Below are 23,585 nucleotides of genomic sequence, written 5' to 3'. Positions count from 1 at the left end.
TTAAATGTCCCTTTTAAGCTGTATAGAAATGTCTTGAAAAATATTATTTACTGCCACCACACAGTAAAATCCGCTGTGTTAATTAAGCTGTGTTAATCTGCATTTACTCAAAATGAGTTAATTTTACAAGAAACGGTGAAAGACACCCCCTTGTGTTGGTGAAAATGATCAGAGTTGTATTCTACGTCGTTAACTTTGCTCTGTTAAGCTCCGCCCCTCAATCTACCCACTGCAGATAACGTGTTGGAGTTTTGTCGGCGCCATTTTCTGCTCCCTCGTGCGTATAGGTAAGCTCTCTTGTTTAACGTCTTAAAACATCATTTTATCGATTTATATGAGTAAATGTGCTAATACAACGGTATATGTTGTACTTTGATGAGTTTTGTTTGTTTAAACATTGATTATGAGTCACTTTGTGACCATGTAATTCGATCGATTTTATCACAGTGTGGTCACCTTAACGTTAAAGATGAAGCTTAAACGATGCCAATGATCTTACTTAAATTGTTTTTGCGATTTCTAATCTTACTTTTATATTAATTTAGTTTTGTACTGTGAACTCTCTGAAGAAGACGTTAACGTTAGGCTACATTTAGCCTCGAAGTTTTGCTTTCAAGAGCAACTCTGCAATGTTCCAGGTAACTGTTAGGTCAGTATTTTGTTGTTTCAACATATTAAGATGGTAACTTACAGAGAAAGTTATATGATATAAACATATGTAGTGTAAAATTAACTGTCTCTGTATGGCTGTCGAGCTCACTGCTGGTTAAATATTTTCAGTCAATTTCAAATTAAGTTACTTCCTAATTAACGTTTCTCTGTTAAGAGGTTGCATTTTAACAGCTTGTTAGTGTTGTCATAATACTGTTTTTCGGTAGCAATTAACGTTACTGAAATTCGCTGTTGAGCGCGGTCCTAAACCCCGCCGTTTGGCCGTGAAGGTCATCAGTTCACCGCACTTAACGTTAACCGCTGTTTACCGAGTGCAAACACCGATACAGAGACAGCGGATCATTTTAAAACTGTGAATCATCAGCGGATCTCTTAAATGTCATTCCATAGACACGCCAGCTCATCTTCGAGGCTTTTAAAACGATCAAGTGGTGTGCATCTGTGTTTGTGCCCGGTAAACAGCGGTGACATGTAGTGATGGGTCGTTCATAAACGATTCATTCATTTTGAATGAATCTTTTGTATGACTCGAAAACGTTGAGTCCTTTCGGAGTGATTCGTTTAATTGCACAATTGTGCTGGTGGAGCAGAAGATTCGTTCCTTTTCGAGTCTTCTATGTGCTTTGAGTCGTTCGTTCATCGCGTGAAAGACAGAAGCCAGTCATGCATTTAGAGCCGGAAAAAGTTTTGATTCGTTCATTTATCGAGTCTTCGGATTTGATTCATCTCTCTTCACGTGCTGCCACATGATAAACGAACGACTCAAAAACCAGAAGACTCGAGAGGTAAACTAAAAATCATGGCTCCTTTTGGCAGCTTAATTAATGTGGGTCTGTGTGACGTGAACGAACCACTGACGTTTGAAGACCTGAAGCTGATAATCATAGACAAAAGACCAGGTAAACAATAAATGATGATTTACTCTTACAGCATTCCAAGTTATGACTTGTTTGTGTAATGTGGCAACGTCTGTGCTAGTTGTAGATGAGTTTGGAAACAACTTATTACATTTTAATAATATTTTGGCTGCTCAAAAACACTTAAATATTAGCGGAAATGGATGCTTTTAATTCCAGTACCAATTGGTACCAAAATTCAGTATCATGACAACGATTCAGCACAGACATTATTTCAAAATTAAGTGGATTAGAATAATTTTTTTCTATGGTGAATGTGTGTTATACTTTGACATAACAGGAAAATGATTGTTGACATATTGGTGTTTTCTTTTCCCCCAAGTTTCTGTGCATATAAGGCTCTACAGATCACATCGTGAGTAAAACCTTTAAGTACTTGTGTAATTACTTTACTAACTGGGATGACCAATTCTTAAATAATAAATATATGTTAATGGTTATAAAATCTTGCAACAATTTATAAACCTATGTGCCATTTTTGTGTCATTTATAAATTTATGTATGATTAAAGCCCCCCCCCCCCCCCCCCCCCCCCCCCATTGGCACCTGTATGAAATATTCTCATTTTTCTTACAGAGCATGCTGGTAAAGGTGAAATTTGGGGATGCACAAAAGTTTGTTAAAATAGCCCATCTGAACCTGGAGGACTTTTTGTCTGCAGGTAAGAAACAATTACACTTTTGTTATTCAGATTTCTTATTTGGTATGTGGTCAATTTAAATACTGATGTATATGCTGCTGTGTTATGTTTCCAGATGATATTCAGAGTTACCAGTATATAACTGATCAGCTTTCACATTTTATTATTATTATGCAATATATTATTTATGTATTGTTTAGCCTTTTTGAAGTTTGGGGTTCCAAATGTACCTGAGAACGTGAAGGTTGTGGATGAATCCGGGACTGAGGTGGATGGTGATGTTTTTGAGGAGTTAATCAAAGATCCCTCCGTTGGCGTTCTCAGCATAAAACATGGTGCAGGTTTGTATTTTATCACATTATTTGACTGTAATGTTTCACATTTTTTGTCATAGAGACTTCCTCACCCCCCCCCCCCCCCCCCTCCTTATATTGTTTATGCAAACAGATTTGGAACCGGCCTCTCCACAATCATCTTCTATGCATTTAGATCAGTCTCTGTCTTCATCCATTGACTCCCTTGACTCTCAGGATACAGTCATTATTGAAGAAGGCCCTGACAGTAAGCGAATGAAGCTGGATGATGAAGCAAAAAAGGTGGACTTTTTTTCTGCATAAAAATGATTTAAATTGAAAAAATATATAATTTACATTTAATTTAAAAATTCATTTTTTGCTTTTTGTTAGGTGTGTTTGTTTAATTTGTTTATAACCTGCCTTTTCCCCTCTTATTTTAAAGCTGGTGCAATCTGTTCTTGTCAAGAAACCTGGAGGCGAGAGTATAATAAATGAGTATAACAGAACAAAGGCTTTGAAGGATGAAACGAGGAGAAAAATGGTTAATATCCTGGCAGCTGATATGACCGAAAAAAATGGGTAATCTGCAAAGTACTGATTTGTGTGTACACATAGCTACTTGATATAGTTGTGGATTTATTTATTTATTTATTTTTTTTATAATTAATCATTATTTTGCAGAGGGTCCCCACCAAGGCTGGTCAAAGAAAAATATGCCAGAGGAATCGTGGCTTTGTTCCCTTACCTCAGTGACCCCTATTCCAAAAATGGCTTTGTAAGTCTTGCACCTTTTTAAAATTGTACATTTGTGTTGTCACGTTTTTTTTTTTTTTTTTACACACCTATACTACAGATGGTATATTTTGCTCCTGTGTCCCCCTTTTTACCCATTTTTATCTCTTTAGGAGCATTACTATGATGGTGAGAGTGGCACCGGATATTTGGCATGGAGAATCAAAACTATTCAGAGAAACCTGGCTAAAGAACGACGAGGATCATTTGAAGGTACAAAATGAACTTCAGAAATGTAGCAATCTAATTTTCTTTGTGCTTGGATTATTATTTTTTTATTTTGTATAAACAAACAGTTAAAATTAGTTTTGTTGTTTGTTAGGTCAAGTGTCGTATGCTGAGCGGGGATCCGGTGGACCAACTGTAGCAAGGCATTCGAAGTTTACTCCAGAGATTGTCCTTAGTGAGGATGAATGCAAGGAAGCAATTGCATTCATGAACCATTCTGCTGATGAGGATGCCATCAAGAAGAAAATGAAACTGACATTTGACTATCGTCGTAAGATGGTTCTTGATCCCATGCAGTCCAGTGATCTATTGACAATTTTTCCTCGTTTCAAGGACATTAAAGGCTTGGTAAGTGTTTATAATCATATTTGATAAATGGTTTGTTGTATAAAAATCAAATAGTCAGTGGTGACATGAGTTTAAAGATTTGCCCTAAGCATTACAATAATTAAAATGTTATGCTTATTAGATTGAGCAAGACTTTGTTCTGATGTTTGGAGAAGGAGTGTCAGGCAAGCTGCTAGAGAAGTGGACAACAGCGTTCAAGAAAAAAGTCATTCAGCAGTGCAAGACTTCCTGCAAACAGCGATTTACAGGAACTTTTGCTAGCAGCAGAATCTCTTCGTGATGACACTGAAGAAGATGTTCATATTGGTAAGAATTTTGATTAATGTTTATGTAATGTTTCATACCATGGTTATTATAATTTTTAAAGGAACCCAAGCATGAATGAAGTTAGCCATAGTTACACACTGTCAGTTTAATTTTTAATTGTTCATATTCAATTGGAATTCATTCATATATATGTGTGTGTATTATTGCAAATCATATTCATCAATTTTTTTACATGTTGGTAGTTTGGATCAAAGTTTTATCAGATTTACAAATAATTGGATTCAAACTAAGATTGCTAATGTAGCTTTAGTCACTTTGTATATATTTTTGGCTTTTTTATGTAGTTAACTTCTAGTTTTCAACATTGTTTTGCTGCGAGTTAACATTTATTTTATTAACCAATTGTTTGTTACCTGTTTAAACAGTTTGGGACAGCGACCTTGCTTCAGTACTACTACTGTTGCATCTGATTCCACCATCTGCTCAAGGCCGGAAGAGACCAGGGAAAGTTTCTGCTTCTCAAGCAGAAAATCATCTTGTTGTCTTCAAGAAGGTTTGTTTGCTGGTTTTATTTAATGATTGTTCTGTCATAGTTTGTTATTATTTAACTTGTTAGTGATGTTTCTTTTTTACTTGCTTGCTTTTTTTTTTTTTTAGAGTGGAACAAACATCGAGGAGCATCTGCAAGACATCTCTGCTAGCGCTCAGCCCTATCTCCTGGCTGTAGGTCCTCAGAAGGATTCAATTCACCAGTTCTTCATCATCCTTGATCAGCATGCCATTCCATGCAAGTCCACCTCTTCTCTTGGTGCCTTTGATGAACTGTTTAAGGCACATTATGTTTTTGGCACCTCTTACAACACCATGCTGCACAACATGTACACTTTCATTCAAACCACTGTGTACAACATAGATGTTGGGAAAGTGAAAGAAAGTCCTCGTGTTGCTGAGGTTAGGGCAAGGCTGCTTAACTAGGTGCCTAAAGTTCCAGTGCACTCATGAAGTGTTTTGTTTGTGAGACGGAATTAAATGGTTCAAAATTGCTTGTTAGGCACTTCAGATTTGTTCATGGTTTGGTTCCTGGAAAGAGCCTTCGACTTAAATGTGTAGAGGCAGGATGCGGTTCTGAGTTTGGTACCTTCTCAGGTTTTAGAAAACATTTGAATATAAAACATCCTGAACAATGTGAACAGAGTTGTGACCCTAGTGGCATCTGTGAGACAGGAAGAAAATAGTGCTGCAATGTTCCACCAGAGTGACAGTGCTGAAGATGTGGCCACAACATCTGTAATGTTAAAGTCTAATAAGAACACTTTAGATATGTGTGCGTCTGCTGTTGCACAACTGAAAGTTGCTGGTTTAAGTCAGTCTGCAATAAATGGTTTTGTTTCATCTATGGAAGAAGTGGTTTTTGAGATTCATAGTCAAGCCCAGGATGCAGCTTTGCTCTGTATATCTTCTGAGGACACTGTTAGTAAAAGGAAAATAGAGGAATCTTTTACAAATTTAGAAAATCCATTTACTTTGTTAAATTCGGAAGTCAAGCGACAGCGACTGTTTACAGCGAAATGGGGGATTGTTGAACCTAGTGAAATAGTACTCGGCACAAGATTTGACAGCAGAAGAAATAAAACTACAGGAACATTTGATCAAGTTGTTGTGACTGATAAATTTTCTTATATTCCCATTTTAGAAACACTAAAGACAATTTTAAAAAATCCACAACTTACCGATTTGTTTAAACCCAGGCACATTTCAAAGGAAGGAATTTATGTGGACTTAAGTGATGCAGCACATTTTAAAAGCAGTCCTTTATTTTCTACAGAAAAAGATGCCTTACAAATTCAGTTATTTTATGATGATTTTGAGACCGCTAATCCACTGGGCTCAAAGAAAGGTATACATAAATTGGGTGCAATCTATTTTTCATTAAGAAATTTCCCACCAGTTTTTAACTCCTCACTGGTTAATATTCATTTATGTGCCCTCTTTCATGCACAGGATGTTAAGCGCTATGGTTTTAACTCCATAATTGAGCCTCTGGTCAATGATCTGAAAGTGCTTGAAATTGAGGGAGTTAAGAATCCAGTGTCTGGAAGATGCATTAAGGGTACTATCGTTCAAGTCACAGGGGATAACCTAGGTCTGCACAGCTTGTTTGGCTTTCTGGAATCATTTGGGGCACGATATTGTTGTCGTTTTTGTCTGCTTGAGAAGCATCAGTTTCAGTCAGTGTTCTCTGAAGATAGTCCTGAGGTTGAACTAAGAACTGCTGAGATGCATGCTCTGCATTGTGAAACTTTACAGTCTGATTCTACACTACCTCACGTGTATGGTGTCAAAAGGGCATGCTTATTAAATTCCCTCAAATATTTCAACACAGCCACCAATTTTGCTGTTGATATAATGCACGACATTCTAGAAGGAGTTGCCCAGCTAGAGGTAAAACTTGTTCTGCAGTACATTCAGCATAATTTTCTCAGTGCCAATGATCTTGATGGTAGAGTACATGCTTTTGACTATGGTTACAATCAGCAGAGAAACCGTCCTCCAAAAGTCAAATTGCTTGATGGAAGCAATGATTTAGGTTTAAATGCTATTCAATCTTGGTGCTTATTGCGCAATTTGCCTTTAATATTTGGAGATTTAATACATAAAGATGATAAACACTGGCATCTTTTGCTTTTACTTCTGCAGATTGTTAACATTGTCTTTTCACCTGTCTTAACAGATGGCATGACCACTTATCTTAAACATTTGATAATTGAACATCATCGGCTTTTTAAAATGTTATTCCCCCAAAAAAATCTTCTGCCAAAACATCACATCATGATACATTACCCACAATGTATAAGGAAAATTGGTCCAATTTTGCACACATGGTGTATGCGTTATGAAGCTAAGCACAAATTCTTTAAAACACAATTAAAAAGTTTCAAAAACATCACCAAAACACTAGCCAAAAAGCACCAGAGTTGTATGGCAATGTATTGGGAGTCTTTTAGCCAGTACAGACTGACTCTTGGCCCAGGAAAGATGGTGGAACTCAGGGAAATTAGAGGTGGCCCAGAGATTGCTTCAAAATTAGGTGTGGTAATATCTGAAATAGTCTATGCTGTAAAGTGGATCAAACATCATGGCACAGAGTATCGTCCTGACTTTATTATCTGCACAGAAGTAGCACATGAGATGCCAGTGTTTTGTAAGATCATGACTATAGCTGTCAAAAATGAAAATGTACTATTATGTGGCACACTAATGGAAACTGTATGTTTTGATGAGCATTACTATGCTTTTACAGTCAGACTGCATCCAGACAAAGTTTTAACAGTTGTCAATGTAAATGAGCTGTGTTATTTCAAACCATTTGATCTTCAAAGAAAATATGGTACAACCGATTCTGTACTTCATGTTGTACCATATTGCCATTTTATGCAGAGTTGAAATTTTTGCACTGTATTTTTGTAAGCCTGAATGTTTTAATAAAAGTTTTAACTGATATTGAGTTTCGTTTTCTGTTTTATTTGTTGTTTAATGTTTTTTTAGTATGTTCAGTAGCATTAAAAAATTGCACCAGAGTGAAATAATGACAGTTAAAGCAACACCATATGGGTTGTAAATCAACTCTTTACTAGTGATGTATTAACATTTGACCGGAGTTGATTTCTGTTTGGTGTTAAATTAAGGAACACCAGACAGAGTTAATTTCTGTTCAGAGTTAAACACCTTAACAATTTTCAGTGTTGACCAGTGTTAAATTTTAACTCAAAATTGAGTTAATTTTACTCTGAAAATATAACACAATGAAAAGTGTTAATTTAACACCAATTCTGAGTGGGACCAAATACACTCACGTGCAGTGTTAAATTTAACTCTTTAAGAGTTTATTCAACACAGCAAAATTTACTGTGCATGGCAAAAATAAAATAAATCAGTTATTAGAATTGAGTTATGGAAACTATAATGTTTAGAAATGTGTCGAACAAATCTTCTTTCAGAAATTGAGGGAAAAATAAACAGGGTGGCTAATAATTCTGACTTCAACTGTATGCGATATTTCTTAATACACTGAAAAAAAGAAAGATTTAGCTACTTATTCAAATTACTTATTTAAATTGAGCTGAAACAACACAATTCTAGATCTTTTTGGGGGGACAACTAAATTCTTTTATGTTCAATCCACTTAAATATGTTAACTTAATTGATTTGTGTTGGGACAACATAAATTGTGTGAAACCCTGCGTTTTTTTGTCTAATTATAATTTTTATGTTTATGATGTTATGCCCAGCTAAATGAGAGTTCATGGATTAAACGAGGCCTTCTAAACAAATATTAAACCCTTACAATATGCATATTTTTAAAGTGGATTAGCTCTAGTGAGATTAGGACATAGAGGCAAAGTTCATAACTGCTCTTCGGAGGGCAGATGCTGTTCTGGACAGTTCATTTAAGGTAAACAGTTTATCCCTTTCTGACCTTCTATGATGATTTTCGTTGAACAATTAAACTGAGTGCTTTGTAAATCGTTGAATGTTTTTATATGTGTTTTTAGTCCAGTGTGACACATACTGTAGAGTTGTAGCTGCAGTGTTTTTGTGTTGATTATATACTGTACAGATGCCAGTTTGTCTGTGTTTAGCTTAGTCAATAATCCTGAAAGCTTTTTACCGATACATATTTAGTATTCCTCCTGGCATAGCCACTAGATTACTGTTAAGTAAGCGATTTTGTCTTCGATTTGTACTGGATGTTCACCATATTATTGGGGGATTTTTCAGGTCACTCAAATCAAGGGGTCAGTTGAGTTCTTTTCTGGAAAGACTGTTAGGGACATTTGGTTGTTGTTATGAAATAAGTGTTACACAAGATAAGTCATTTGAGTGTATTTTTGAGCGCTGTCAACACAAGATATTCACAGCGGGGAAAATAAGTATTGAACGTGTCACCATTTTTCTCAGAAAACATATTTCTAAAGATGTGCTTGGCATGAAATTTTCCACGGATGTTGGTCACATCCAAAGAAATCAATTTATGCAAAGAAAACAAATATAATTAATTCATGAATGAAGTTATATGTAATATAACATATACAAGCATTGAACACAAGAAGAAAGGGAGGTGTAAAAAGGCAGTGAAAGACCAGACAGCAGCTGAAATCTCTTAGTCGTTCTTCAGCAACCTTCTGCCCTTCGTCAAAGACAATTAATAAAACTGCTTCAGTCCAACATCTATATAACATTAGCAGAATGATGAAGATGAAACCAGGGTGGACATTTCAGCAAGACAATGATCCAAAACACAGCCAAGGAAACTCTCGAATGCTTTCAGAGAAAGAATATCAAGCTGCTGAATGGCCCAGCCAATCACCTGACTTAAATCAATATAAAATACAAATTAAAGATCAGATTTGATAGATGAGACCCACGTTGGTGCAATTCTAATAGCCAATAGCAACTTATTTTTCAGATTCGGACAATTACCACAAACACATGCATCTTCGTAAAGTCAACGAGAACCGGAAGTAGCTTGACTTTTATTTCAGTTTGTTGATGTACTTCTAACTAAAACTGAATATTGAATAGGGGGCGGGGCTTTCTTTTTGCACATCTGTGCCGTATAGCAGGGGTGTCAAACTCAGTTCCTGGAGGGCCGAAGCCCTGCACAGTTTAGTTCCAACCCTGCTCCAACACACTTACCTGTAGGTTTCAAACAAGCCTGAAGGACTCAATTAGTTTGATTAGGTGTGTTTAATTAGGGTTGGAACTAAACTGTGCAGAGCTGCGGCCTGACACCTGTGCCTTATAGCAAACTAACAGTAAGAGGGATGTGGTTAAGAATATTGTGACTGAAACCTTCAAACTGACATCAATAGAGAAGGACAAATGATCAGATTTTGATTGAAGATCACAAAAAAAAACATTGTTCACCAAAGGAATCGCTAGCAAATTAAACATTGCAAATCATGATTTCACAGACACTTTAAGGTTCGATTTAGTTCTGGGCATTGTAAAGAGTGCCAGATCACTGGAGTTAAGAGATTTAGCGAAAATATGTCTTAAGAAAAGATCTGCAAGATACTCTAGAATGGAGATATTAATAAAATATCATTAATATCATTACCAGGATTTCGATCTCAGTTTTGTATGTTATTCATATTTCTGTTCATTTTTTTTGTGTGTGTGTGTGTGTCCGGGTCTAGCATTCTGCATTTTGATATCTGCAGCCATTCCACAGCTGACTTATTAATACCACAGTATAACAAATTGCAATTGTCTGGGGAGGGAACATCAACACATGAAGGATTTTCTGAGCATCTGATAAATGATTGCTTGTTTATTTATTTTAAGCTCAATGTCAACTTGAATGCTGCATGCCAAGATTTTTTTTTTTAAATCAACCTCATATGAAATGATTTCTTTCATTTACACCACCCATGAATGACATGCCAGTTCAAATCCCACTTAGAGTGGATGTGAAATATGTTGAGAATACCATTTTATTGCCAGAGGTCAGAAGAGAAGGCTACAGTGTTCGGCTAATAGAATTGCTTGTACATTTGCTATAAAGATGCTTTTATTTGAATGCACATGTTTCAATTTCTGCTGCAACATTTGCACGGAAGAGTCCGAATTTAGCATAAACAGCATGAAAGCATGAATTCATCCTGCTTTGTATTAAAAAACCATGCCGTTGCTGTTGGTGTAATAATGTGGGGGAGATTTTCTTGGCACATTTTGGCTGCTTTAGTACAAAATTGAACATGGATTTAACACCACAGCCTACTCAAGTATTGTTGCTGAACATGTCCATCTTTATATGACCATAGTTTACTCATTTGATGCTACTTCCAGCAGGATAACACACAGTTCATCACTCAGATCAAGCTGGTTTCTTGAATATGACAGTGAGTTCACTGTACATAAATGGCCTCCACAGTCACCAGATCCCAGTTTAATAGAGCACCTTTGGGATGGGCTGGAACCTAAGTATCACATCGTAGATGTAGATGTAGATGTAGATGTAGATGTGAAACTGAAATCATTTAGGAGTACAGAGTACTTTTTTGAATCTGTGCCACAAAGAATTAAGGTAACTAAAAGTGGCAAGGTGTACTTTATATCGTTGTCCATGATTGAATATAAATACAAAATCCTAAAAGATAAATGTCCCATCAACTGCTACCAAAAATATGTCCTTCATCATTTATAAACAGGTTTATCAACTGTGGCAACACTAAACATCCAAACATTACAATCCTGGAGAGGTGTTTTAAATCACACCAACCTTAATAGCAGGTCAGTAAGAAAGATATTGCCATAAAAAACTGACAAACAACTAGCACACTTTGCACAAGCACTGCCCACCAAAACATTTGAGTACCACTCAAACATCTGACTACCACCTACTGGAGCATAGCCCACACAAACAGACGAGTACCGCATACTCGAGCATGTCCCACCCAAACATTTGCGTACCACCCAAACACCTGAGTACCACCCAAACACCTGAGTACAACCTACTCAAGCACCACCCACCCAAAGAGCCAAGTAACTCCAACTCGAGCACCGCTCACCAAAACACCTGAGTACTAGTGCCACCAACTCAAGCACCACCCACTCAAACCCCTAAATACCTCCTACTCGAGCACCACCAACCCAAACATTTAAGGACCACCCAAATGCCTAAGTACAACCTATTCAAGCACCAGCCACCCAAACAGACGAGTACCTCCTACTTGAGCACCGCCCACCAAGATATCTGAGTACCACCCAAACACCTGAGTACCATCCAAACACCTCAGTACTACTCAAATATCTGAGTCCCACCTACTCAAGCACCACCCGCCCAAACTGCTGAGTACCCCCTATTTGAGCACCACCCACCCAAACATCTGAGTAACACCCAAACAGCTGAGTACAACCTACTCAAGTACCACCCACTCAAATAGCCAAGTACCTCCTCCTCGAGCACCCCCCACCAAAACACCTGAGTATTACCCAAACACCTGAGTACCACATACTCAAGCATGACACACCCAAACCCCCGAGTACCTCCTACTTGAGCACCACCCACCCAAACATCTGTTGACCACCCAAACGCCTGAGTACAACCTATTCAAGCAACACCCACACAAACAGCCGAATACCTCCTACTTGAGCACCGCCCTTCAAGATATCTGAGTACCACCCAAACACCTGAGTACCAGCCAAAGACCTGAGAACCACTCAAACATCTACCTACTCGAGCACCCCCCCCAAACTGCTGATTACCCCCTATTTGAGCACCCCCCACCCAAACATCTGAGCACCACCCAAACACCTGAGTACTTCCCAAACACCTGAGTACAACCTACTCAAGTACCACCCACTAAATAGCCAAGTACCTCCTCCTTGAGCACCGCCCACCAAAACACCTGAGTACCTCCTACACGAGCACCACCCACCAAAACACCTCAGTACCACCTACTCAAGCATTACCCACCCAAACCCACGAGTACCTCCTACTCGAGCATCACCCACCGAAACATCTGAGTACCACCCAAATCTCTGAGTACCACCTACTCAAACACCATTCACTCAAACACCTGAGTTCCTGCTACTCAAGCACCACTTACCCAAACACCTGAGTACCACCTACTCAAGCACTGCCAACCCAAACAGCCAAGAAATTCTTACTTGAGCACCACCCACCAAACACCTGAGTACCAAGTACTTGAGCACCACCTACCCAAACACCCAAGTACCTCCTGCTCGAGCACTACCCACCCAAACACCCGAGTACCCCCTACTGGGAAGCAGCCCACCCAAACACCTGAGTACCACCCAAATGGCCGAGTACCACCTACTCGAGCACCACCCACCAAAACATCTGAGAACCACCCAAACAACTGGGTACCACCCAAACACCTGAGTACCACTAACTCAAGCACTACCCACCCAAACACCCAAGTACTTCATACTTGATCACCGCCCACCAAAACATCTGAGTACCACTTAAGTACATGAGTAGCACCTACATACCTGACTACCACCCACTCAAAAACCATCTACACAAACACCCGAGTACCTCATACTCACGCACTGCCCACCAAAACATCTGAGTACTGCCTGAACACCTGAGTACCACCCAAGAACATAAGTACCACCCACTTAAACACCATCCACACAAACCCCTAAGTATCTCATACTCGAGCCCCACCCATCAAAACATCTGAGTACCACCCTGCTCAAGCACCATCCACACAAACACCCAGGTTCCTCATAGTACCAAGTGCTCGAGCACCACTCACCCAAACACCCGAGTCCCTTCTACTTGATCACCACTCACCAAAACATCCGAGTACCACTTAACACCTGAGTAGCACCCAAACACCTGAGTACCACCTACTCGAGAACCACCTACGCAAACACCCAAGTACAGCATACTCGAGCATTGCCCACCAAAACATCTGAGTACCACCCGAACACCTGAGTATCACCCGAACACCTGAGTACCACCTACTTGAGCACCGCCCACTTAAACACCTGAAACCAACACCCCCATTTAACAAGGCCAACAAACATACCCCAGTACTAATTTCATCATCTGTCTTGCCACCATCTGCTTATTCTCACCACCACAGCCATCAAAAGATGTCCTTCATTCAGCAGAAAGACAAAAGAAACATTTTGACACACACACACACACACACACACACACACACACACACACACACACACACACACACACACACACACACACACACACACAGCAACTGTTTGCTTTTTCAAAGGTACAGCCATGTTCCCTCTTTTCATTTGGAGCAGTAATGAGTGAGCTAAATCGGGATAAATTAGTTTGAGTTTCTTCCACCGAATAGACTGTGGTGTTGTTGTCCAGTGCACACACTGCAGGGCGTCTCTCCGGGATGCAAACTAATGACTGTTTCGTTGCGATCAATTAAACCACTGCTTTACCTAAAAGCTCCAGGGGTGCCAACCTGATTGTAGTTAGCTGGAAAATCTGCTGAATGTCTCCAGCCCTCAAGGATAAGGATTACGCTGCCTGTGGCTCTTTGTGTCTTTGTGTTTGTCTCTCTCTCTCTGTGTCTCTCTCTCACTCTCCCTCTCTCTGTATGTGGCTAGAATGTGTGTTGGGGAGTAGCTAACCAAAAGTAACAAAATGACTAAATTAAAGGCACAGTACTCCCAAATATGAAAATTCTGTCATCATTTATCATCCCCCTCTCATCACAAACTTGTATGATGTTCTTTCATCTGTGGAATGTAAAAGAAGATATTTTGAAGAATCCTTGTGTCTGATATTAGATGGTACCCAGGTAGCAAACAATTCTGGCCCAGATTTGGCATAAAGCTGGCACAGCAGGCATTCATCCGGCACTGGCATACAGCATGTAGGCCAAACATGGCCTGGGTTTTGCAGAGGTGGCACCATCTTTAAGACAGCACACAAGAGATTGGCCAGTTATCAAATGTATTATTTGGCCCCAGATGTTAAAAATTGACGTGTGGGCGATGTAAGTTTGGCCTATCTTGACCCACATTTAAAATAAATTGTAATTATTTTTTGAGCAAAGAAATATTTTAATGCACTAAGTCAATTCCATCTTCCTGTTTGTATCTTCTAATGCCTTCATTTTAATCCAGGAAACAATCAAGTTTATTAATTAATTATTTGAATTGTTAATATATTGTTTCCTGTTTCAAAATTAACTGAATTAAATCTACATTACAGATATTTTTAAACCAAATTATTATTTTACAAATTATATTATTATTAACCAAATTTCAATGTCAAGATTTTTTTTTTAATTCTGATTGTCTCATTCCATGTACAAGAACACATTTAATTATTCTGCTTTAGAATTAAAAAGAAAAAAAAAAAGTAATATAACGGTCATTAAATTACAAAAATGTTCTTAAATTTACATTTTGTGGTAAATTTCTGTAATTTAACCTCTGCTGTTTTAACGGCCGTTATTTTACTTTTTTTATATACCAAAATAAACCATAAAACTATTGATTATTTTTACAGTGTAGACAATGGCCACGCCCCAAAACCCAAAAACATATATTTTAATTATTTAGTATAAATAAAAATAAATCTGATTATTATTATTATTATTATTATTATTATTATTATAAACAAATAACAGAAATCAATCTTAAAGGTAACTGGAAAACAATGTAAAGACAAAACTGGCGTGAGAGTCTAAGATCTCTTAGCTTGAATATTAAAGACAATTCTATAGGATAGGCTACAAAAAAAAAATGTTTTATGTAAATATCTGTTGTCTTAGACTCATGGCTGAGAATTTATCTTACCTTAGACCTTACCTTAAGTCTTACCTCCCTGATTTCCTGCATCAACTTTCAAAGCTCGCTGTGTGCCGACGCCTCTGCCTAAAAGTTACTCCAGTTTCACAGCACAAAAGCAGAGTGTATTTTATCCGCGGGCATGTAAACAACTGATATTCACACCGAGAGCGGAACAGCAGACTTGAGGTGTGCGGGAATGGTTTTATGCGCGCATGCGCCAGTTTGCTTTTTACAACGCTCTTTCAGTTTGCGCATGCAAAAGACGCCAAATGTTAGTGGCCCCTAACATCTTTATTCTAGGATTATCAGTCTAAATTAATACACTTGCATAAAGTAAATCGTATCTCAAAGCTTACTGGGGCTGGATTATTTTTATTTTTTTGCACTGTCTCCCCATGCCGCCCCTTAGCAAGATGCTGCCCTGGACGATCGCCCATATTGCCCATGCCTAAATCCGCCACTAATGGCATATTATCTGATATCTATAGGAAATAATCCCAAAAAGCAATTGACTGTGTAAAGCAACATAAAACAAAACAAAAATATGATGTATATGTAGAGTTCAGCAGCAAGTCAGCTGGAATCAGCTGATCAGCGAGACCTAGCTGTCACTCAATTGGCCACGGCTTTAATTATGCAGATTTAATATAGCTTAATAAAAACGAAAAGGATTCACCTCCCTCACACTTGTCATAAGGGTCAATATTAGCTATATGCACCAAAACCAGCTTTTGTACCAGGCTGTTAACGTATTTATCAGCTGTAAAAAATGGCCAATTTAGCATTGCAGTAAATGAACATCTGGAGTTATTGGAGCCAGCCCCTAAAGGCAAGTTGATGAATTGCAGTTTCAGTTACTTCCGCATTGGCTTCACGAGGGAGAGCGAGAGGTTGCCACTTGGGACAAATGTGTAGACACAACTCCTCTGTTTTTTGGCATTCTATCGTACTCTGCATGTTTTTTTTCCTCATGTCAACCAATTAGTAGAGTTCAAAACATGAAAATGGTCCATCTTCAGAAACAATAATCAGCAAAATATGTGAGCTTCATTTGGTTCAGTGCCATTGTTTACATTCTGTGCCACCAATATGGCCGACTTATGCCACCAAAACACTCTATAGCACCAGGGTTTGTTCTAGTCAAACAAAACCAACTGTGAACACACCTTAAGTAGCGTTGATGCACTACTTTTGGATCTTTTTTACCTAAAATGGTAGTCTGGCTGCTTTAAATGATGACTTTTGAGTCTTTAGTTTTGTAGCAGCTGTCCAGCACTGTTGGCATGTGTGCTTCACATGTTTGCAGGGGTCTGTGGGTTTGCAGAGGCTTGCGTGTGTGCATTTAGTAGGGTGTGTGCATGTTTGTGTGTTCATAGCAGTGTGTGTGAGCATGTGGGTGTGGATCTTTGCGTAAATTCAGCCCCAGCTGTTGTGCACAGTAACAAAAATAGCGGATTACAGCTAAATATAGGGTGAAAGACGGAGAGGGAAGGAGAGCAGGGTGAAAGGGAAGGAGGGACGGAGAGGGAAGGAGGGATAAATAAAAAAGAACAAGACACTGAAGGATGGCAACATTAGGAAAACCAAAGGGATGAAAAGGATTAGCAGCAAACGAGAGAAAGAGAGAATGAGGATTAGAAGGCGTTTGAGGGATAGAGAGAATAAAGACTGACTGGATCAAATGAGACAGACATGGTAAAAGGAATTCTTAAGTACTAAACAAACAAACTGGATATTAACAATACTTAGAAGCGGCGTCAGATTAAGAGAGCGATGACAGGCATTAAAAAAAGATCAAAGTTTACAAGAGTGAGCGCAGCGTAAGAATGCCCTTTTGATGGATTATCTTCTGTGATTATGCAAGAGATGTTATTCTGCGCTTTTCCTTGAAACAAAGCTTTTGAAAAAGGCCAGAAATGGTGTTTTAGCATCTTATTCTTCCCCAATATACAGTTTTGTAGAGGAAATGGAGGCGTTAAGCAGACTGCTGTAGAGCTTCTCTCTAATTTCTGTCTAAATGAAAATGTATAGCGCAGATTATGGCCTCTATAAACATATAGCTTAGGAGCTGCTGGCTCTTTTCTTTTCTTTTTTTGAAGACTGTCATGCCTGTGTATTTTCGGCTCAAGGAAACCAGATCCAATTTGAAGCGTTTATAAATAGAACTGAGGCTCAATTGCAAGTAATTGTTTTTTTAGATTTCAGTAGAAAACTAAGAGCTGTATGACAGATGTCTATACAGCATTAGAGCATTGCTGTTCTACAAATTATAATTGTTCATCTATATATATCATAATATATTATTATAAATATATAATACTGCAATGCAAGTATAACTAATCCCTTTTTACAGTGTTAATTTAGTGATTAGTTATACTTTACTTTAAAAAGTGAGTAAACTCATTGTAATTGGAGCTGTTAAGTTGACAACTTAATTCTTATACGTTTGCACATAGTTAATAAATAGGTATTTTTTCATAATTATTTATTCATTAATTTTCTTTGTGGCTTAGTCCCTTTATTAATCTGGGGTCACCACAGCAGAATGAACTGCAAACTTATCCAGTACATGCTTTATGCAGCGGATGCCCTTCCAGCCGCAACCCATCTCTGAGAAACATCCACTCATTCACACTTATGCACTACGGTCAATTTAGCCTACCCAATTCACCTTTACCTCATGTCTTTGGACTGTGGGGGAAACCGAAGCACCCAGAGGAAACCCACACGAAAGCAGGGAGAACATGCAAACTCCACACAGAAACACCAGCTGACCCTGCTGAGGCTCGAACCAGCAACCTTCCTGCTGTGAGGCAACAGGACTACCTACTGCGCCACCACGTGTTTTTATTTTTCCCAGTTTATTAAGTTGCATTATAGGACCTTGTTCTTTCTTCCAACAACTTTTAACCTTAAAAAATTTTTAAAGTGACTTTTTTTTTCTTTTTAACATTTTTTATAGTTTAAAGTGATACATTCAATTCTATTCAGTTCACCTTTATTCGTATAGCGTTTTTACAATGTAAACTGTGTCAAAGCAGCTTCAAATAGAAAATCATAGTAAATTGAAACAGTGTAGTTCAGTTTTTAGTGTTCAAGTTCAGTTCAGTTTAGCTCAGTTCAGTGTGGTTAATAATCCCTACTGAGAGTCCAAACACTGACGAGCAAATCTATCGATGCGCAGCTCTACAGATCCCGAACCATGCAACCCAGTGGTGACAGCAGCAAGGAAAAAGCTTCACCAATTGGTGAAAGTAAATATTTTAAAAACCTCAAGAGTAACCAGGTTCAGTCGGGCACGATCATTTCTCCTATGGCCAAACGTCTTGTGCAGAGCTGCAGTCTGTGCACCAGAGGCTTGAGAATGCTGGACCTCATCGAAGACTCGTTATATACAGTTGAAGTCAGAATTTGAATTAGTTTTTATTCTTTTTTAAATATTTCCCAAATGATGTTTAACAGAGCAAGGACATTTTCACAGTATGTCTGATAAATTTTTTTCTTCTTGAAAAAGCCTTATTTGTTTTATTTATGCAAAAAATAAAAGCACTTTTAAATTTTTTAAAAACCATTTAAAGGACAAAATTATTAGCCTGTTTAAGCAATTTTTTTTTTCGATAGTAAAAAACAGGGGGTCTAATAATTCAGGGGGGCTTATAATTTTGACTTCAACTGTATATTGTCTAGGTTGGTGTTGTATAGTATAATACAAGAAAACTGTTAATAAACTGCAGTACATTTTCTGCTATTTTACAGACTTATTTCTTTAAATATTTTTTTCTTTTACAATATATTATTTCAAACTACTTAAAAATCAAAATAAGTCACTTTGTTCAACTGTAGAGTTGAATTTTCAACATCAAGTCGACAGAGTTGAGATCAGGGTCTCGTGATGCAATTTACAAATAAAAACAATTGGAAAACACCTGTGAATCACAAAATTCAGAAACCGTTAACTAACAGATTTTTTTTTAACAGACACAATTAACTTTACTTTTAATAGTGAAGAAAAATAAATCTAGTTTTTGCCACATTTTGAAAATGCATGTGGAAACTGTAAGCCATATTGTAAAGAAAAAGAACAACACACCTTTATCTCGACAGGCCACAATATTTGACGTATAATTCATATTTTATAGCACATACCGTCGCACGTCAAAATGTGTAACTTTGTTGCAGTTATAAATATAGCATGCGTTCCTTCCTGCACTTTTCTCTTGGTAAATGCAGCTCAGTCTGTCATGATGAAGGCTCATCTCTTCTGTCTCTCATGGCTGTCAGTTTGCTGGATCACACAAGTCTGGCTGGGCCCCAAATTAGCGCTTGCTGAAAAAAGCCTTGAGGAACCAGGAGCTTCATGCACACTGACACTCTTCCACCTCCAGCCGCCGCCGCTTCTCAAAAACAAAGACTCTAATTGCGGGATGTGTTTGGACTCGTCTGCGCTCCGGCTCACACTCAACCTCATACTGGCCAGCAGCAATTTTGGACTTTGCGACTCCAAATGATGGCGTTTTGCGGCGCAGCCAAGAAACTGAGGAGTAAATTAGTCAGAACTGAAGCTGTAATTCTGCCTCATAAGAAGTTTGGATCACCCCTATTTAACCTGTTTAGTTTATGAGGATGATACATGAATGAAGACTCCAAGAAATGAACGCCAGCACATGCCATCCAATAGTGAAAATGTCTAATATTAAAAAAAAAAAACTTGATGATCATATTCTCCGGCTTGATTTGACATCTTGTGCTTCAATGGTGCTTAAATAAAACAACAATGTGAAAAAAATCTCTACGTACACTGTAAATAATTAATGCTAATGTTGGGCAAGCTTGAAAAATGTAGTGAGCTAAGCTATTAGCTACTCTACTTAAAATGTAGCTTAACTAAAGTCAGGCGTTTTCAAACTTTTAGGACACATATATACACACATACACATCACAAAATGCAGAGGTTTTTTTTTTCCTTTCCATTCGGCTTTCCATTAAAACAACACTCTTCCACCAGTCCTTACCTTATATTCGCATCTATTACCAAAGTTTGTCATATTTTACTGGAACGCATCACTGGAACGCATTACCTCTACAGGTGCCTAAAAATTAGCTGTGGATCTGACGTTAATCATATTTCCTTTAGTGAACGCATAAAAATCATCATCATAATTACGATTGCACGCCTCAACATCTCGCGCTCCCTTAATAGGTGCTGGCACTAAATCCTCCCCACCATAGTATACTTCAGCCTTTACTACAGTAAACTAAATATCACAAGCACAACAAATTAATTTGAGTACTTCACTATTGTGTAATTCAAAATCAATATAGTACTTATTATGAATTACTAAAGTATTTTTTGAGCACAGCATCAGACTTAACGTTATTGCATTTTAACATGCACTTCTTGAGATATTGTGATGAGGAACGGTTCCAGAAAGTAGGTAAGACAAAAACAAAAGCCAAAACAATAAAATAAACAAGTAAATAACAGGGTGAGAATCTGAAAACGTAGTTAAAATCAGGCTGTCACAAGGAATTTTCTTTTTCTGGATTGCTTTTGAAAACACGGTTCAGTTGGGTTAAGGGAAGGAGGTGATCGGGTCAACCTGTGCTTTTTAAAACACTATAGGTTGGGTTTAGGGTAGAGGGTGATCGGGTCAACCTGTACTTTTTAAAACACTATATGTTGGGTTTAGGGTAGAGGGGGATCGGGTCAACCTGTGCTTTTTAAAACACTATAGGTTGGGTTTAGGGTAGAGGGTGATCGGGTCAACCTGTACTTTTTAAAACACCATAAGTTGGGTTAAGGGAAGGAGGTGATCGGTTCAACCTGTGCTTTTTAAAACACTATAGGTTGGGTTTAGGGTAGAGGGTGATCGGGTCAACCTGTACTTTTTAAAACACTATATGTTGGGTTTAGGGTAGAGGGTGATCGGGTCAACCTGTGCTTTTTAAAACACTATAGGTTGGGTTTAGGGTAGAGGGTGATCAGGTCAACCTGTACTTTTTAAAACACTATATGTTGGGTTTAGGGTAGAGGGGGATCGGGTCAACCTGTGCTTTTTAAAACACTATAGGTTGGGTTTAGGGTAGAGGGTGATCGGGTCAACCTGTACTTTTTAAAACACCATAGGTTGGGTTTAGGGTAGAGGGTGATCGGGTCAACCTGTGCTTTTTAAAACACTATAGGTTGGGTTTAGGGTAGAGGGTGATCGGGTCAACCTGTACTTTTTAAAACACTATATGTTGGGTTTAGGGTAGAGGGTGATCGGGTCAACCTGTGCTTTTTAAAACACTATAGGTTGGGTTTAGGGTAGAGGGTGATCGGGTCAACCTGTACTTTTTAAAACACTATTGGTTGGGTTTAATGAAGAGGGAGGGTGGGGCAATGGGTCGAACGGTCATTCAGTCAGTCAGTCAATCAGTCGACAGCAGCGTCTTGTGGATTTATGTGGATTAAAATATTTATTGTCTTAACTTTTAGTCATATATTTTTTATACAACAGTGTGGAATTTTACATATTTATTATTCATTTTGTGAATTAACAATTTTCAATTAACATGAGGTGCTCTATTGGTCAATTTTAACATGCATAATCTTTATATTAAACACAAGTTAAAGGGAAAATTATTATGCCTAATGTGTATTTTGCTGTTTAATCACCATTTTAAATCTCTTTTGTCTATGCCATGATGGCAGTACATATTATTTTACTATTTGTTTTGCCAAAAGTATTCAGTTTAAAGTGCAATTTAAAGGCTTAACGAAGTTAAATAGTTTAACTAGGCAAGTTAGGTTAATTAGTCAAGTCATTGGGCTTCTGTAGTCAATCAAAAAAAAAAAAAAAAAAAAAAAATATATATATATATATATATATATATATATATATATATATATATATATATATATATATATATATATATATATATATATATATATATATATAAACTTTGAAATTAAAAACAAATATATTTTTTCAAGATAAACTTAAACCATAAAACTTTTTCTAGAAAAAAAATACAATATGAAATACTATGAAAATTGTCTTGCTCTGTTAATAATAACTTGCAAAACATTTGAAAAATAATAAAAAATCCACAGGCGGGCTAATAAATTGACATTCAACTGAACATAATATAAAACTTTCTAAGCATTTAATATTTTTTCAATTAAACCAACTGAACAAAAATTATTTATGTGTGGATTTGAGTAAAATGGTAATATTTGATTTCTTCTACACAATTCTGTTAACATTTCTTATCAAATTCAAACAAAATCTTGTCATTATTTTTTTTATTATTATTATTGTTATTATTATTATTTTTTACAAAAAATGACAATCAATCACATTAGGTAATGTTTTGTGACTGAAAATCACATTTTATCCATCAAATATTACTTTTTTAAATTTTTTTTTAACCTTTTCTGAAGTTAAAATAGTTTTCCAACAACAACAAAAAAAATGTCTGCAAACATGGCATTAATGGAATTTAATAAAATTGCTTTGAATTTATATTTCAAAATTGCTCAAAACCATACACATTTATTAATCCTACATATTTACATCTATCAAAACAACAATTTATGACAACCAATGGACTCTAAAAATAATGTAACATGGAATTTGTTTTGATTTTATGTCCTAAAATGATAAATAAGTAAATAATAATAATAATAATAATAATAATAATAATAATAATAATAATAATAATACTAAGATATGACATGAGTGCCTATGAGGACTTACTAAAAAACTCACAAACTTTCCATTTAATTTTTTTTAATCTCTTAGTCCTAAATAAGTGCCACATGCTAAAAGGTGCTAAAAGGTAATGCAGTCTACAAACATTATTCCCCAGAGAAAGTTCCAGAAAGATTATCTCATTCTGACACGCTCAATGTTATCAACCGTTTTAGATGTTTTGTTCTACGTCTTTATTATTTAACACCCTGTCTGACTGATCCTGCAACGCAAGCCCAAACCTGCTGGCCTGAAACACTTCTCTTTCCCTCTCTCTGTGTTTGCGTATGTGTGTGTGTGAGTGTGTGTTCACTTCACTTTTAACCGGACTGTGACACTTTCTTGATAAGCTTTTGTGTTTCCATCCTGC

The 23,585-nt window shown here is 37.3% G+C and overlaps 1 protein-coding gene and 1 long non-coding RNA gene across 4 annotated transcripts; one reads left to right on the top strand and one right to left on the bottom strand.

The window, feature by feature from the left end:
- The first annotated feature begins 245 nt into the window (after positions 1-245).
- Positions 246-7,663, top strand: LOC101885158 (uncharacterized). Of its 3 annotated transcripts, none has more exons than XM_073931483.1 (13): positions 246-287; positions 546-638; positions 1,912-1,944; positions 2,166-2,250; positions 2,430-2,570; positions 2,677-2,825; positions 2,968-3,104; positions 3,207-3,300; positions 3,431-3,530; positions 3,640-3,893; positions 4,015-4,199; positions 4,586-4,713; positions 4,818-7,663. In XM_073931483.1, exons 4-11 carry the CDS (start codon positions 2,169-2,171, stop codon positions 4,171-4,173), a joined length of 1,116 nt encoding a protein of 371 aa, XP_073787584.1. In that variant the 5' UTR covers positions 246-287; positions 546-638; positions 1,912-1,944; positions 2,166-2,168; the 3' UTR covers positions 4,174-4,199; positions 4,586-4,713; positions 4,818-7,663. The 3 variants fall into 3 exon arrangements, with proteins under 3 accessions (XP_073787584.1, XP_021323950.2, XP_021323948.2); XM_021468275.3 differs by having other exon boundaries at positions 546-649; positions 4,049-4,199; XM_021468273.3 differs by having other exon boundaries at positions 546-649.
- Positions 7,664-19,153: 11,490 nt separating this feature from the next.
- Positions 19,154-22,306, bottom strand: LOC141378971 (uncharacterized). Its single transcript, XR_012394818.1, has 3 exons — positions 21,752-22,306; positions 21,528-21,695; positions 19,154-21,135 (listed from the first exon to the last, which is right to left on the bottom strand). It is a non-coding gene; the product is annotated as an uncharacterized lncRNA (long non-coding RNA).
- Positions 22,307-23,585: the final 1,279 nt, after the last annotated feature.

The sequence above is a fragment of the Danio rerio genome, chromosome 19, assembly GCF_049306965.1.
Source record: "Danio rerio strain Tuebingen ecotype United States chromosome 19, GRCz12tu, whole genome shotgun sequence".
NCBI lineage: Eukaryota > Metazoa > Chordata > Actinopteri > Cypriniformes > Danionidae > Danio > Danio rerio.
Note: the sequence above shows the minus strand (reverse complement) of the source record. Positions and strands in the feature narration are given on the sequence as shown.

Bases quoted from the DNA above. Each gene is read 5' to 3' on its own strand.
- LOC101885158 (XM_073931483.1), top strand. From the start codon at position 2,169: ATGCTGGTAAAGGTGAAATTTGGGGATGCACAAAAGTTTGTTAAAATA. The intron at 2,571-2,676 runs GTTTGTATTTTA...TTATGCAAACAG, and splicing joins CAGCATAAAACATGGTGCAG to ATTTGGAACCGGCCTCTCCA. The intron at 3,301-3,430 runs GTAAGTCTTGCA...TTATCTCTTTAG, and splicing joins CCTATTCCAAAAATGGCTTT to GAGCATTACTATGATGGTGA.